Raw genomic sequence first — 16,624 nt, forward strand, 5'->3', positions numbered from 1 at the left:
TATAATCTCCAATAAAGAATATCACTTGTGAGCACATTCACATGTCTTAGACAGGTCTGCAACCCTGCCGTTCAACCATTATCACCTAGCATACAGTGCTCCCACTGCAGCAAGGGATTCTGGGAAATGACATGCAAATGAGCACACAATGTGTCACACAGCTTTTAAGCATAGCATGGGATTAGATGCACAGCCAGTCAAACCACTCACAGACATGGTTCAACCTTAATAGGTCTCATCAGTGTGAGGTTGGTTGTACTCGCTTTGCAATTTTCTAGGCTGGGTAGGTTTGCCTTATATGGGCTCCATGTGAATGGATATTCCAGGCAAAAGGTAACACATTGTGTGCTAATTTGTATGTCATTTCCCAGAATCCCTTGCGGCAGTGGGCGCACTGTATGCTAGGTGATAATGGTTGAAAGGCAAGGTTGCAGACATGTATAAAACATGTGAATGTGCTCACAAGTGATATTCTTTATTGGCTATATGCTAACGGTGGAGGTTTTTTTTTTGCCTTTTTCACCCACCATAACTTAAAATATAATGGTATATATATATATATATTTTTTTTTTTCAAATACAATTTACTTAAAGAAAAAAACATAAATAATGTGATCACGGTACCTCTAATATATTTATTACACTCCTGTATGCTTTTTATTAAAGAGAACAAAGGCCCCTGTTGCATGTCCTCCCTCCAGCAGCCGCACAGCCCAGCCTGGCTGTCTCCTTTCCTGCTGCTTTTCAAATCCAGGCTCTCCCTCTCCACCAATCACAGAGCGAGGACGGCTCGACTCTCCCTCACCACCAATCACAGAGCGAGCAGGGGGGGAGGTCCCCTCGACTCTCTTCTCCACCAATCACAGAACGAGGAAGGAAGGGGGGAGGGAGGGCAACTCGTCGCCGGAGCTCTATGGCAACCCCTTTGTCGGCCCTCACGAATGAGGGCGGAGCCTAGCGCCCGGCCACGCCCCCTTCGGTTGGCAGAGAGCGGGAGGTGAGGAGGCGCCGCCGGGCCCGGGCTCAGTCACTCAGCGGAGGCGAGGCGAATACAGCGCTGCTAACCCCCCGAGTGTATGCCACTGATTAACATCTCACGGTGAGTGTGCAGGGAACGGGGGAGGGGATAAGCGACCCATGGAAGCGCGCAGCCTCGTCTCCGCAGCAGCAGGCCGGTCATCCCCTGTGGTGAAGGCAGCGCGCAGAGCTGTAACCAGCACCCGCTCGGCGGCCGGTGCGGTTTGTGTTGTAGTTCGGTAATTTTCCCGCTTCCTTCCTTTCGGAAGGGATTGGGGGGAGGGGGAAGCGCTGGGCAACAATGAGTTAGCGTATTCAAAATGGCGGCTCCGCCCCTCCTCCCTCTTCCAGTTCATACGTCACCGCGAAGCAATGTCGTGACGTCACGGGGCGGAGCTCCACAGCAGCCCGTCTGCTTTTTAACAACTTCCATGCTGGAAAGACCAATAAATAAGTGTCTCTTCCTCTCTCTCTCCCCCCCCCCCGCCCCCCAGGCAGCAGATGGGGAAGTTGCAGTTTGTAAAGACCAGGGAAAAATACATATGCAGATTATCAGTTGTTTAGTGTGTAAAATATTTCCTGTGTAAAATGTTCTATTTCACCTGGAGCTGTAATTCTAATAAAGCTTTCATATAGCATTTTTCTCCCAATGGGACTCAAAGCGCTTCACAGTTACAGTATAGCAAGTGGTAAACAGCACATAGGAATTGTTACAGACACAGTCCCTGCCCAGGGGAGCTTACAATCTATGATTTTGGTGCCTGAGGCACAGGGAGATACGTGACCTGCCCAGGTTCCCCTGATTCAAACTCTGTCATTTGTTTACAGAGTCAGTGCCTTTTCTCACTCAGCCTCTCAGAGAGGTTTTTCACTTTTTATGTACTCATTGCAGTGATGGACAACTCCTCAAGGACCACCATCGGGTTTAATGATATCCCTGCTTCAGTGGCTCAGTCATTGATAGGGATATCCTTAAAACCTTACCTGTTGGTGGCCCTTGAGGACTGGAGTTGGCCACTGCTGTACCGATGGCATCCTATTAATTTGTTCATAACAGCAAAGACTGTGAATTTACAAATTTGCTTTCCGAGTTCACAAAAAAATCTCAACGCGAAAGATTGGATAAATATCACAAAAACTTTCGAAAGCTTTAAGTTATGGTGAGAGACAATACGTTTTACAATGAAATTACTCTTGGAGGTTATCCATGATCCCCTGACCTTGGATGCTCCGGTTCCCAAGATATTTGGATTTTTCGAGGGTGCCAGGTTTGACACATACAGTACAAGCTTCAAATATGGCAACACAATCACGGATATAAAGATACCTTTAAATGACGTCACAACTTTTCTATTGACTGCCACTTGAGAACCATTTGTATGTGTTGGTACTAGATGGCACTGCACCTTTTATAGCTTTGCATTTTGAAGTCTGCAAGCCTAGAAGTGTCGAGCACAATTTATTTACTGCATTTGTTACAGGTGAACGTTTCTTTCCTGAGTATAGAATGCAGAAGTGTTTCCACAGTTGCAGTGATCAGTGCAGGGCCGCAGACAGATTTCCCGGGAGCCCAGGACTACAGTTCTGAGCTTCCACTGCCGGCGTGCACCGGGGTTCTGACGTCAGCGCATGATGCACCGGAAGCTGGGCCAAGCTTACTTCCGACTCGCTGATGTCGGAGCCCCATCGCGCGCCAGCAGTGGAAGCTCGGCGGCGTGGGACAGAGAGGAAAGGTCCTGCAGGCAGCTGAGAGCCGGGGCCCGTCCGCAGCAGGCCTGGCCAAAGGTCGGGGGAAATTTGCAGCGCTGGCCGGGCCTCACCCCCAAACCAGCGGGCCTGGGACACCAGCCCCGGCTGCCGTTCCCCTCTCGGCGGCCCTGGAAACAGTGATGTAATCGAGGTGGCTTCCTATTGGGCCACGTGATGCAGGAGCTTTAAACTTTAAAGTCCTGCTTGCTGAGCTGACCGGCTACCGGCACCACTACAGAGGTAAGTATCTCTGGAAGCACAGGGTCCCTGGAGCTTAAATTAATGTGGTTCAGCTAAGGAAAACCCCTGCTTCAATCCTATATAATAAAAATTGCTCAATTTTTAAAGATCCAATTTCTTAGGGGCTTCTGAATGGAGAAGTGTTTGACAATCAACTGTTTTCTATACCCTTAACCCTGTCCTTATCAGAAAAACAATACAGTTGTGGGGAGAGGGGTCTCTGGCTGTACAAGAACTTGCTGATCACAAAGTATCTTGACAAAGTTGCAGCCAGAGGCAGGAAATCAAACCCCTAACCTGTCTAACTTGGGAATATATATATAATTTTTTTTATTGTTTTAAAGCACTCGGATGTGTAGAAGAAAAAAAGTTTCAATTACCCAGATGAGCCCCCTTAAACACGCCACAGGAATTAATTTGCTGTGGTTTTATGTATATCTTTATATAGCGCCATCCATGTACATAGCGCTTCACGGCATTAATACACGTGGCAATAATATAACATAATAGCAAACAAGGGCTTTAAGACAAAAGTAACCCTACGAAAAGAAGTCCCTTGCCCTGAAGAGCTTACAATATTAAGTAGGGAGACCTTACAGAGAAAGTAGGAGGGTGTTATGGTGTGTCTGCAACGGGTCAGGGTCCATACATACAGTATAAGATGTATAGTAACAGCCTAAAGGAGTTACCCAAATAATTAAAGAGGTGTGTTTTAAGATGGGTCTTAAAGGTGGAGAGAGGGTGCTAGTCGGATATCGAAGGTAAGGACATTCCAGAGGTGTGGGGCAAGTGAGCGGTTTTAGGTAGGAAAGGGTTTTAGATACAAACGGGTAGACGTCCTTGAGCAAACCGCAGAAGTCGGGCAGGTGCATAGCGAGAAATTAGGGCTGAGTTGTAAGGAGGGGCTGAGGAGGGTATAGCGTTAAAAGTGCAGAGGATCATTTTGTAAGCAATACAGGATTTAGTAGGAATCCACGAGGGGTGTCCTCCCAGTTTTGCTTATTTCATAGTCACAACTGCACTATTCCATACTCCAGGGACTCCCAGCCCTTGAGAAATATATTTTTCATTTGTTTGGTCGAATTTAAGAGAAAATAAAGATGGCCTTTGGGGGGTTCATCCATTCTAGTCTATTAAAGGCATGCCCTGCTTATGCCTAAAATGAGATGCTGCCAAATGTTCTGGACATATCTGTAACCTGCTACCTTATCCCCATCCCAATCTATTCTGTATCCCCTACCCATCCTTTGTGACTATTGGAAATGCCAATAACATTTGAGTTAAAAACAAACAAAAGAAACGGCATGCTGTGATGTGACCGCCGCTTTTTAATGGCCTACAAGAGTGAGACTGCCATTGTGGCTGGTTTTGATTTCTTGAAAGGGAACAAACTGGCACATTAAAAGGTAGATTTAAGAGTACAGATTGGTTTGGATCAGCTGCTGAAGATTCTCCAGTTACAAAAGAGAAGCAAATAGGGGGGATTGCGGTTTTAACTTTTATGATCCACTAAAGGGTACTAATGTTTAAGGCAGTGCCCCATGTCCCCCTCTACCCCCCCCCCCCCTTACCTTGCCACTGGCGTTTCTGTTGTCATGTGACCCTGCGGTGTTATTTCATGCCGCGTCGCCAAAAGCCACCGGAGATCAGGTACCCCCCCCCCCCCCAGGACTCGGCATCAAATGATGCCGCGGTGACGTCATGTGACGCGTGTCGCAGAAGACCCAGCAGAGAGCAGGTCAGGGAGTTAGAGGCTTCACGCCTCCCCCAGCATTTAATTTAAATGCCGTGGGGCCTCTGTAACCGCTGCGCCCCCCAGTTTGCGCACCCGTTTCTACTTCATATATTTACCTTACTTTCTGAAAAAATATAACACTGACTGCCAGTAACTTCCTTGAGTACTGTAGCAGGATTTGTAGAGATGGGCAATTTTGCTGACTTCACGGAGGTATGGTGACTTCTTGTTTACTTCACTTGTAATCTGATTCCATTTGCTTTTGAACAGACAGAAAGGTAGGAAAGGGGCTGTCACAAAGCCTGACCTATAGTTGTCAAGATAGGCGGGGATAGGAAATTGCATCAGAGATCCTATAGCTGAGGCCTCCAACCAGTTTTCCAAAGGGGCCAGATCAGGGGGAAAATTAGCAGCAGAAGAGTATTCTTATGTAATTTTGGATACATTTAAAATGATTCTACTTCAAGAATTTCCAAGCATCTACCATATAGATGCACATTACTTTTTTTAGTGTGACAAGTTGCTCTTGGCTGCCGGAGCAAGTTCAATGAGCAGTGTCCAAGGCCCCTTGTGGGCGAGGTTTGGAAAACCAGCTTCCATTTGAAGAGTCCTGCTATATTTCTAATTCTACGTCGTGCCAGGGGATTATAGTTAAGTACATTTTTATATTGTTTTATGTCTAGCATAGTACTTCTATGATCTGTTTAGTTCAGGCTTCAGTTTTGGGTGGAACTAACGCCTTTCACATCAGTAAGGGAAAAAGTCAAAAGATCACTGTTCGTTATACTTTCTCCCAAACTTCCTCAGTAGGTAAGTAAAATGCATGTTTACATCTTGGGTGCAGCTTCCACAATCCCTTTAAAAACCATGTTGCGACAGCGGTGTAATTGTAATTCATATATAATCCACTCCGGCTCATATTTTGGGCTGCATTTATCTGTTAAATAGCTGTATCTTATATTTGATTCGTTCCTCCCATCTTTGCTGCTAGAGAAATGTAATATATTAATTTTCTAATGTTCGGGAAATGTTTTTAATGCTTTTTCCATTCAGCAAAATGTACATTCTTTTTCTTGCTGAATCCATGGATATTTCATGTAAGTAACATCTGCTTTAAATTTACTAAATTTCCTTTGTTATAAATATTGAACTGGTAACATGATACAAAACACGTGCATGCAAGAATGCATTTGACATATGAAATTGAACCCAATTGAAACTATGCCTGGAAATCATAATATCGCAATGCATATCAACCCAGCTCGTGCGTTAACTGCTATTTACTTGAATGGCAATTGCTGGTAGATGGGCACGAAACGCCGCGTTTCACTTTGGCTACTGGCCTATGTCACACTTTGTATTTACCTTTGTGCGTTTTTGTTTGTAGACGTCATTCAAATTGTTAAATGTCTTGTACGGACACACTTCATTCGTCTGGTCATATATATCTATATCTTGGAAGAGTTATTCACGACCGTTGTAAAACATTATTATTATTCATGACTGTTTTAAGAGTATAGTTATAAATAAAAGCTGTATTAAGAGGAAGATATTAGTCTGTTTATAAAAACAAAAGAAATATCATCTAATACAAGAACCACTCAGATGGTTTACTAATAAGTGCAATATTAAATTGTTTGTACTAATGAACTAACTTTGTATTTGAGACCTGTACTACTAAGTGAAAAAAATTAAAAGCAAAGGTGAAAAAACTAGCCAGGGAAGAGATGTTGCTGGCAGAGTAGTTATTTCATTACTAAAGAAAATGGTCTGTAAAAAAACAAAACGCAAAAACGCTTCCAATAGTGTAATAAAATCTTAATGACCGTAAAAAGTGGTAAGACTATTGCACTCACAATGACTCTTTTTAAAAAAAAAAAGCTAAAGTCCTCTAATTAAAACCCCTGTCCAGTGATTGCATTTGTCTCCACAGATCTTCTTTGCTGCAGGGGACCCCTCTCGGCATCTCCGTTGTGACGCAGATACCTCGTCCGGCCTCGTGACTGTCACGATACTGTGATGTCACTCAGGGATGTTTGCTCGTCTCTCGGGCTTCTTCCATTAACTTGGTAACTCTATTTGTTTCATGTGGACTTATCCCAATACCTCAGGGATATGTGAAACTATTCAACCACTCTATTACCATTCACATACCCCTGAGGTAATAGGAATTGTCCCCACGAAACGCATTAGGATCCCAAGTAAACAGAAAAGGCCTGAGAGCGACGCGCAAAGAAACCAGAGTGACCATCACAGCGGAGACGCTGAGAGGAGTTCCCTGCGGCAACAGGCAACTAAGGAGAAGATCTGTGAGGACTATCGCTGGACAAGGGTCCTAATTGGAGTGCAATAATCTTACAAGTTTTTATTTATTGGCATTAGAACTTTTACGCTGTTGGAAGTGTTTTTGCGCTTGTTTCTTGAAGATATATATACACACACGTCATTTTATTATTATTTTTTTTTTTTTTGTAATATATCTATTGAAGGTTTAAAAGGTGTGTTTGTTTGTTTTGGGGTTTTTTTGCGGGCATTATGACTTCTGTTTGCCTTCATTAATAATGTGGTTAACTGAAGCAAACAAGTTCTGTATTTTAACATTTTATCTAATTTAAAATGAAGGTTGTGTGTCCGGGCTTTTAACTTTGTGGGACTATCATTCGCATTTAAACATTCATTGTACTTTGCTTCACGCTTTTCACTAAATGCAAGCTTATTGATGTAACTGGGCTTATGCTTCAATTAATTGCTGATATTTTGTAAATACGTCTGACTGGAGCTGCAACTATTAATTTTTGTTTCCTATGTTTGTGTGCTGTTATATCTTGATCATAGAATATTCAACTAACTGCTATATTTTCATTTTCTGTGCAGAGTTAAGACTCTGGAGTTTCCTGATGCCTAATCATTTAAAAACGCTTCTCATTTGAGGATCATCCATAGTACTTAATTTTGCAGTGGATCAAGAATTTCTAAAGCATCATGCATTCTCCAGTGCAGAATTTATTTCTTATTGGCCTAGAAATGGACAGGACCAAAGTTGTATGCCACTTTTCTTTACTGCAATGTGAACCACTACATACACGAAGGAAACATTTTAATGCCTTCTCAAGAGGTATACGTTTGATATTTTAGAAACTGAGTGGTTGTGATTGCATTGATGGTGTGTTTTTTTTTTTTTTTTTGTTTTTTTTTGATACCGAGTCATATCAGATCTATCCTTTCCAACAAGTTTTGTGTGCTCGTATTAGGAAATTCATTTGTGTATCCAATTTATAATGTAAAAATCATTCTTATCAAAAGGGAATTGTACAGGGCAACCTGTGTTACATGGATTGGTTGTTTGAAGCATTTATTTGATAACTTGAAGCAATATATGAATTACATTTTAACACACATGCTAATGTTTTCTGATTTTGTATGTTTTGTTATATTTTCTTAGGAGACCATGTTTACAAGAGGAATTAAGAGAAAGTGCTTTGACCCTGAAGAAGATATTGAAGGAACTGTGGCTGATTTGAAAGCCGTCCCTTCATACACACTTGAACGCCAGTCACTATTAGACATGTCATTGGTTAAACTCCAACTCTGTCACATGCTTGTTGAACCTAACCTTTGTCGCTCTGTGCTTATCGCAAACACTGTGCGGCAGATACAAGAAGAAATGACTCAAGATGGCACCTGGCAGGTTTTTGAAGAAGAGAGAACGGAGCAGGCTCCCTTGGATCGTCTAGTTTCCACAGATATTCTTTGTCGGTCATCAAAGGAACAGGGTGAAGCAAAGCATAATGGTGACTATATCGGTTATAGTGAAGAGGTGGAGGTAAACCAAACCCAGGAAATTTCGGAACTGTCAATGGTTATTCCAGTAAAAGCAACACAAAATTCCCAGACTCTCTGGGAAATAGACAGCCCACAAGAAAATAGAGTACATTTCCAAAAATCTCTAGACCATATTTTTGAGACTTTGGAGAATAGAAATCCAAACTCGGTGGAAGATTTGTTTTCAGATGTTGACAATTCCTACTATGATCTTGATACCGTACTAACTGGGATGATGGGAAATTCAAAATTAGGACATTGCGATGTACTTGAAACCTTTTCATCTCCGACGACACCCACCAACTGCAAAACAGAGCTCAATGAGATTGATCATATCGTGGAGATACTGGTGGAGTCCTGAAAATGGTTTTCATACATATTTGTATATGTATTAAGAATATATTCTTGAGCAACACCGGCTTAATATGAAAACGGAATATAATTTGCATATTGCAAGTAATGTTAATACATCACATGCTAAAATGCAGAATTTGGGGAATATGGATTGATTATCCTCTTAAAGTATTTATTATTTCACTTTTTGGGGGCTGTAAAATTCCAGTTATATACCGTTTCTGAAGAACGTAAATTACAATCCCTAATTTAAAGAAGGAACAAACTACATATTAATTTTTTTGTATACATTTTCCTTACATTTAAAAAAAAAAAGCCTTTTGGTTCAGAGGTTAGTGTTATACAGTCAACTTTATGTAAAATTCTTCTGAGATCTATATTTTTTACAATAACATGCAGTATTTACTTTTACAAGAAAAGTATACCACTATACATTTTCCTGGTTGTGTTTTTAAAAAAAAAAAATTTAAATATAAAAAAAAATACTATTTGTCTGCAAGAAGGTATTTTTTTTTCCAGAACGATCTTTTGTTCTGGAGATTTTAGGTGATTAATAATAAAAAAAAAATAATATACAAACTGTATTGTTTATATTTAATATTACTTACATTAAGTGGCTTTAGAGAAACTTAATAGATTAATTGTGGCCTCCTTCTGCCCAAACTAGGTGATTATCTGAAACTATTGTAATATACATTGTCGGTTATTTATGTGTATATGCATTCAGTGATTTGTTTCACACCTGAAGTCTACCATCAATTAATTGAGAATTTCTCTGCACTAAGAATTACATAGTGTTAAGGATCAGTTCTAAACTATGCTGACCATTAAAAGTTTGCTTGTGTATTCTTGACATTCACGGGTAGTTATGAAAGGCAAATATATATGCACATATGAGAACAGCCATTTATTTTGTGCTTTCATGACTGTTCCCTTTAATCTCCTCATGTTTACAGATTGTATCAATATTGGAAAATCAACTTTTTCTTTTGATTACTAACTAAAAAAAGCAGACTTTATACATTCGTTATAGAGTGTATTTTAGCCATCTGGCTCCTAAGGATCTCATTTGTTTTTTTTTTGTTTTTTTTAACCATTTTGAATACAACTATGTGGGTGTTATTGAAAAAGCAATGTATTTTTTTTATATTGTAAAGGACTGTCATTGCTTAAGCAATAGCTTTTTAGGATGCATTTGTAAAAAAAAAATTGGTGGGAGGAAACTACACCATCTTTGTAATCGTTGAATATTTTTTTTTTTACAGATTTAAATATCCTTTATTGGATCAATATACAATTGACATTTATATTGCACCAACCATATATATGCTGACACTTTCCATGTTCCTATTGAGTTTTGAGATGAAAGTCCTTTGAATCTCATGTGCCATATAGAGTAAAAATCTGCAAAAAAAAAATCTTATATGGCAGATTTCTTGTCTGCACATTGCTGATGAACCTGTCACTTTCTCTGAAACATGTTTGGTATTTATGTATATAGCTTTCCAGTTCTGTAGAATATTTCATGCCATGGAATGGCCTGAGCACTTAGAAAGCTTATTCAATAAGCCCCAAAATGGCCGATCACAACCTGTCTTGAATGGGAGTGCGATCCGCTGCACACGGAGCCTATTAAACAAGCCCCTTAGTCCTGATGCATATTTGTAAGGAACTGAAACCATTTTTTTTTGTACAAATAACTTGCCTGTAAATGCATTTTTGAAGTGGACGATACAATCTTCCATAAGTAGATTAGTTTTATATTTAAGCATAACATAGTTTCATATTAAACATGTTGAACTTTTATGACTTTTTTTTAATGTATATTTCAATGTTTTTATCTACAACATGTTTATCATTATAATTACACTACGCTTCTAGTGGTTATGTAGGCAGGTACACGCCTAGACATACAGAATTAAGTTCAGCAACCATTCCACTATCACACGGAAATTCCAAATGAAATGAGTTGGCGTTTTTGTTCCAAGTGACATATTGCAGCTTAATGAATAATTAGCAGTAGTGAAGAACCTGGTTTTTAGTCTTCTCACATTCTCTCCCTCCCCCTCTTTCCTCTCCATTCCCCCCTCCTTCCTTTCCCTCCCTCCTCTTGCAACTGCTGCAGCAATGAAACACATTAAGTGATATGACAAGCATTAGCTATGTAGCCAGATGACATCACAATAGGGAGGAAAGAAGGCCTGAAAACTATAGTAGTGATTTATAATACGCCAACATATTCCGCAGTGCAGTACAATGGGGTCAGAAGACAATAACATTAACATACATTGGTACAGTAGGTAAGCAGGGCCCTACTCAAGCACCTTACAACCCATAGGAAAGGGGGGAGTGGAAACAAAAGACACGGGAAGAAGGTTGGTGTGTTTAAGGCTGGGGCTATGGTACCCCAGACCGTGCCTTTTAAGGCAGTGTTCGCGTCCATGCGCCGTGCGGGAGGGGGCGCGTGTTGCGCCCAAAATCAGTTCAAACTTATTTCTTGGCGTGATAGGCCGGTCATGTGAGCGGTTCGCCCAATGAGGGCAAACCAGCTCCATGACGGTAATGGCACGCCCACAGACTGCACACGCACCATGGCCGAAAAACGCACCAGCTTCAATCGAGTGACGTCACGGCCGCGCAAACCTCCGCACAAACGAAGGCTCCATGGCCCCAGCCTAAGAGCTGCTTGCTATTTGAAAGAGTTTGGCATTGGGAAAGAAGTGGGATTGTGCAGAGCTGTGAGAACAGGGTAATGTGTTCAGGTGGAGAGGCTTAATTATACATCTCTAACAACACCCAAAATATCTTAAGTACAGCTTATTGATGTATCTGTTAAAATCTCAAATCTTGTGTAGTGTGCAGGTGGCATAATGTGTTTAGAATATGGTCATGCTGAGCACACTACTGGCTGTCTTGTTGCATTTTTATTTTTACCAGTAGGGTTTAGTATAGTGTTTAGGGAAGACCGGCCCTTATCTCACTGATGCCCAAAGTTACAGCCAGTAACAAGAAGTGATGGAGTTGTGGTGCTGTAAACATTCAAGCATGTCCAGCAATTAGAATCCCATGTCAACAAGTGGCAGTAGTGCTAGACCACTTTGCATAACCATCACGCACATCATAGTATTTTTTATTAACCTAGCAAAAGCCTCAGAAGAACAATGTTGGTGTATGCAAATGACAGGGCACTGCAATGTAACTGGACGGGATGGGGACAAGCAACAAAGGATGAAATGAAAAAGAAAACAGTGTAACTCTTGGTGCCAGTTATTGTAGTTTGATAGTGTTTGTGCTTAATTTACACCTTAATGACTGATCAGTCAACTTAATCTCTCAAAATGCAATGTGGGATGGAAATTATAGAATTTCTATAGCTTCCTCCATCACATTCCTCATTACATTGTACTTCTAAATCTAAAACTAATTGATGTAGATCAGGGGTCTCCAAACTACGGTCCAGGGGCCACATCAGGCCCCCCACAAGATTTTATCCGGCCCGCAGCAACTTGATATATTTTTGCACATTATATATCGTTTCCCAGTGTGAGCACGGCATCCTTTCTTTGTAATTGTCACATTTCTCTTTTGTTCTAAACCATATCATGCTGATTACCCCAAAAAGATCCAAATAAAACTTATTCCTTTCTAAAAATTATGAAAAGATTTTTTTTTCTTTGGCCCGCGCAAATGTGTAGAATATACTATGTGACCCTCGTACTGAAAAGTTTGGAGACCACTGATGTAGATAATCGATCCGCATTCTGAGTCAATTCTAGGCTATTATCCTATGGAGTTATAAACATTTGAAACAATTAAAACATTGGAAAGTTAACTGGATGAACCAATTTAGGGAAATCTTTTGGATTATAATGCAACTTCTTTGTGCCCAAAAGTATGTACCATTATATTGGAACTGCTGAGCATTCTCACTAAAGTCTAGTGCAGGAGTGGCCAACTCTAGTCCTCGAGGGCCACCAATGTTGTTAAGCATATCCCTACTTCAACACAGGTTACTCAATCATTCTCACTGAGCCACCTGTGTTGAAACAGGGATATCCCTAATACCTGGCCTGTTGGTGGCTCTTGGGGACTGGAGTTGGCTACCCCATGTTCTAGTGACTTGATGCATGAACTACATTTGTTTACCATACCTCTTCCAAATCATGCGTGGTGCATTAGGACTTCAAGTAGTGTACAGCTTGATCACTGTGTCACGGGAGACCAGGCCATTTACACCTTTTTACCGGGATCATGCATTGAGCAAAACGATGTGAAACAAACAAAAAGCGCAACAGATAAATTGATGAAACAACGAAAAAGGTACATCAAATGCTGCCTAAACACCTGTGGTTTCCCTAAACCACACTAACTACTGAACTAAACATACTGGTGTTCATTGTGCAATATTGATAAATAGTGCAATATAATGTGCAGATAACCCAGTGATAAAAAAACATATAAACACTGATTGCACATCTACTGCTGCTCCATGGGACCGAATTCTCTGGGCTGTAGGCTCCTGGTTAACCTCATATGAAGAAGAAAACACATGCCAACACAATAGTGCATTAACATTTACTTGATGCAAAACATACAACATACAGGGGAAAGGAAACACTTACACTTTCCCCGTTTAAATCGCAGAGAGTGATTGGACGCACTCAGCCCTACTCCAGACTCATCTTCCTGATGTATGTGTGTATGCAAAACGAGTTAATTAAATAAATAGTAAATTTATTTACAGGAAAAGGCAAACACACAATGTTACACAAACTACAGCAAAAAGACACACTTGGGAATTGGGGTTGAAAAACAACTTTCCTAGGCGTAGGAGCTTATCAAGCCAAAGCTAACCCTAAAAAGTCTTGGAACTGAAATCAACCTGAAGTTCCAAACACCACAGCTCCCCTCTCTCTCCAAAGGGCTGGAATTCACTTGGTGCTTAGAAACTTAAAAAACTTTGAGAGACCTTGGAGAACACTGAAAAACACCATCTAATTGGCGCAAGGGGTTATAATACCTCTGACTTCCATTCAAAAAAATACTATAGACCAATCAAAAGCGTGAAACATTTCTCCGCCGCCAATCAGACAAGCTGGTAGACACAACAGGGTTACCTGGAAATCCAAGTGAACCAAGGGGCATGGGCAATTTGGCACCTCAGACCCTGGTTAATTCAATGACCCCTGCGGTGACTGGCTCCTGCCAGTCTGATGGAGCAAATGGACAAGCAAGTATCTTTTTATTGATCTCAGGACGTGGATACTTGTCCTTCCCTCCTGTCCAAATGGTCTTGACACCTCAGACACATCCTCTGTGGCTTTCATCTCCATCATATGAGTAGACACAGTGGCACCCAAGTTGGTGGCTCACTCAGAACACTGTCTCTGAAAGTCCTAGCTCATTTCTGTGCACAAACAGATATGTTTTAAAACACTGTTCCATAATATAGACACTTTAAAAATATCCTGAGTCTTTTGGTTATGGGAAATAGAATAAGAAACTGCACGTTATTTCTTAATAGCCATATTCCCCACACTATACAATAAACTTAGGACTGGACTTTTAAAAAGTCCCCTCACCACCTTGTAGATTATTGGAGTACCCCATAACACCTATACCGGTTCTGGGTGACCTGGGCATTTACCGGGTATCCCCATTAACCTAGGGACCCCTTGACTGTTTCAAGGACACCTCACATCCCTATGCCCCATTTACCTTTCTGGTCTGTGCTGAAGCATGGTTGGAGCACCTCAGAACCCCTATACAGGTTCTGGGTGATCTGGGCATTTAGTTGGTATCCCCATTAACCTAGGGACCCCTTGACTTTTTCAGGGACACCTCACCTCCCAATGTCCCATTTACCTTTCTGGGCTGTGCTGAAGCAGGGACCCTTAGTGGTGAGTCGCTCAAGTGTTTTCAAGGGGAGATATTACTGATACAATGTGTTTACATGCAGTCAGGTATCCGATCCTGTGTACATTTTTAGGGGAACCAGTAACTCTGGACCCTGACTAGATAGACACAATCTGACAACCCTTTCTCCGCAACAGTTGGGTCCAAGAACTGACCCCCAAAACATGGTTCAGAGGTAACCAAACGGGCTTAACCTTTATTAGTGAGCCTGGCTACCTCTTCACCGTCACACACTGCCACGAACATGGAAAGGATTACTGGACAGTGGTTATATCAAAGAAATATAATTTTCTTTAATAAAAGAGAGTATTCAATGCATAACTTCCCAAAACATTGTGAGGGGGCAAACACATTAAAAGAAAAAATTATGTGAAATGGGCAGAACCGCTAATATTGTACGAGTCTTGGCTCGAGCAGGTCATCTAGTTTTGTAGGGAGAATGAGCAGAGACAATTGGTCTGATCTACTGTATATAACATATTTTATCAGAAAATAATATATTCAGATGTCCATCTGGTTTTTAAGCATCTCATGGAACATAATGCTAAAGTCTGACTAACTCTTCAATACTAGATGGAGATTCTCAGCATTATTAAACTATCAATTTTGTTTCAAAGTTTGTGGGAGACCTGGAGTTATGCCATTTACCTGTTAGTGGACCAACAAGAGATGTTTAGAGATATGTGTAGAATGCTCTTGTTCATACAATAAGGAGTATCACAAGAACGTAAGGCACACACACACACACACTTCTCAGTGTGACTACTGGATGTATGAACTGTTGCTTGAAGTTGGAAAACTTGGATCGACCATTGCCAAATTTGTGTGACCTTCAACTCTAGCATAGGTCTACTCATTAAAACGTGGTGGTCATTATTGATCAATTACAGCTATTCAGTTGAATGGCGGTTAAAGATTGATAGTAGAAATCTCGTAATAAAACTAACTCCTATCTCTATTTTCTCCTAGTGTTAAATATAATATGGTAATCGCTCGTGGGCCAGGGATTTATGATCTTTTGTACTATATAAAATGTAGTCCACATGGAAACACAATTATCTACATTATTTATTATGTTGATATTGTTTCATACCAGCTGGGATACTGTTGGTTTGCAATAGATTAATTCTATAGTATAGTATGGTTAAGCGTTTGATAGTAGAACTGTGATTAGTTGCTCTAGGCAATTCAGCATCCACTCATACCCCATTACATGAGTAGTAACTATTAGAACTACTTTCTGTGTTTTCCATGGCATGATTGTTTACGGCGAATTATTTAATACGGCAGCCATACAATGCAGATCAAGAGTATCACGTGTTATTTTTAACAATTTTATTCTCATCACTTATTCACAGTTTTTTCACTATTTTTGGAGTGCACCAAATAAAATGTACTTTTTTTGAATGATTGATTGACTTATGTCAGCCTTTCATTTATATGTTAATACTTATGTTAAGGAGCAGCGGTGACTTGACCTGTCAGGCTGCGCTTATAGTGTTGGTGACTGAGACATCGCGCAGCGCCGTAGCAAGTACATGCAGTCTGTCGTGGGTGCCCATAGTGGGCGCTGCAGAGCGATGGAGCGGTCGCGATCGCCGGTAGTCAAAGGATTTTTACTTTTTCGGCGATCGCCGCGTGATGTCAGCGGTTCAGCCAATGAGGGCGAACCGCTCACAGCCGCGCCTCCACCACATCCCCCGGTTTCGCCCTCGTCTCCTGCACTATAAGCACGAATCACTATTAAAACGGCGACGGCTGACGTCATGCGGTCGCGTTCGCGTTGCCTGC

At 41.1% G+C, this 16,624-nt stretch overlaps 1 protein-coding gene across 2 annotated transcripts; it reads left to right on the top strand.

Annotated features, from left to right (window-relative positions):
* Nucleotides 1-937: 937 nt before the first annotated feature.
* Nucleotides 938-10,723, top strand: CDCA4 (cell division cycle associated 4). 2 transcript variants are annotated; one of them, XM_075614905.1, is made up of 3 exons: nucleotides 939-1,099; nucleotides 7,616-7,856; nucleotides 8,184-10,723. In XM_075614905.1, the coding sequence occupies exons 2-3, from the start codon at nucleotides 7,842-7,844 to the stop codon at nucleotides 8,922-8,924; spliced, it is 756 nt and encodes a 251-aa protein (XP_075471020.1). In that variant the 5' UTR covers nucleotides 939-1,099; nucleotides 7,616-7,841; the 3' UTR covers nucleotides 8,925-10,723. The 2 variants fall into 2 exon arrangements, with proteins under 2 accessions (XP_075471021.1, XP_075471020.1); XM_075614906.1 differs by lacking the exon at nucleotides 7,616-7,856 and having other exon boundaries at nucleotides 938-1,099.
* The last annotated feature ends 5,901 nt before the right edge of the window (nucleotides 10,724-16,624 follow it).

This window comes from Ascaphus truei, chromosome 9, assembly GCF_040206685.1.
Source record: "Ascaphus truei isolate aAscTru1 chromosome 9, aAscTru1.hap1, whole genome shotgun sequence".
Classification (NCBI taxonomy): domain Eukaryota; kingdom Metazoa; phylum Chordata; class Amphibia; order Anura; family Ascaphidae; genus Ascaphus; species Ascaphus truei.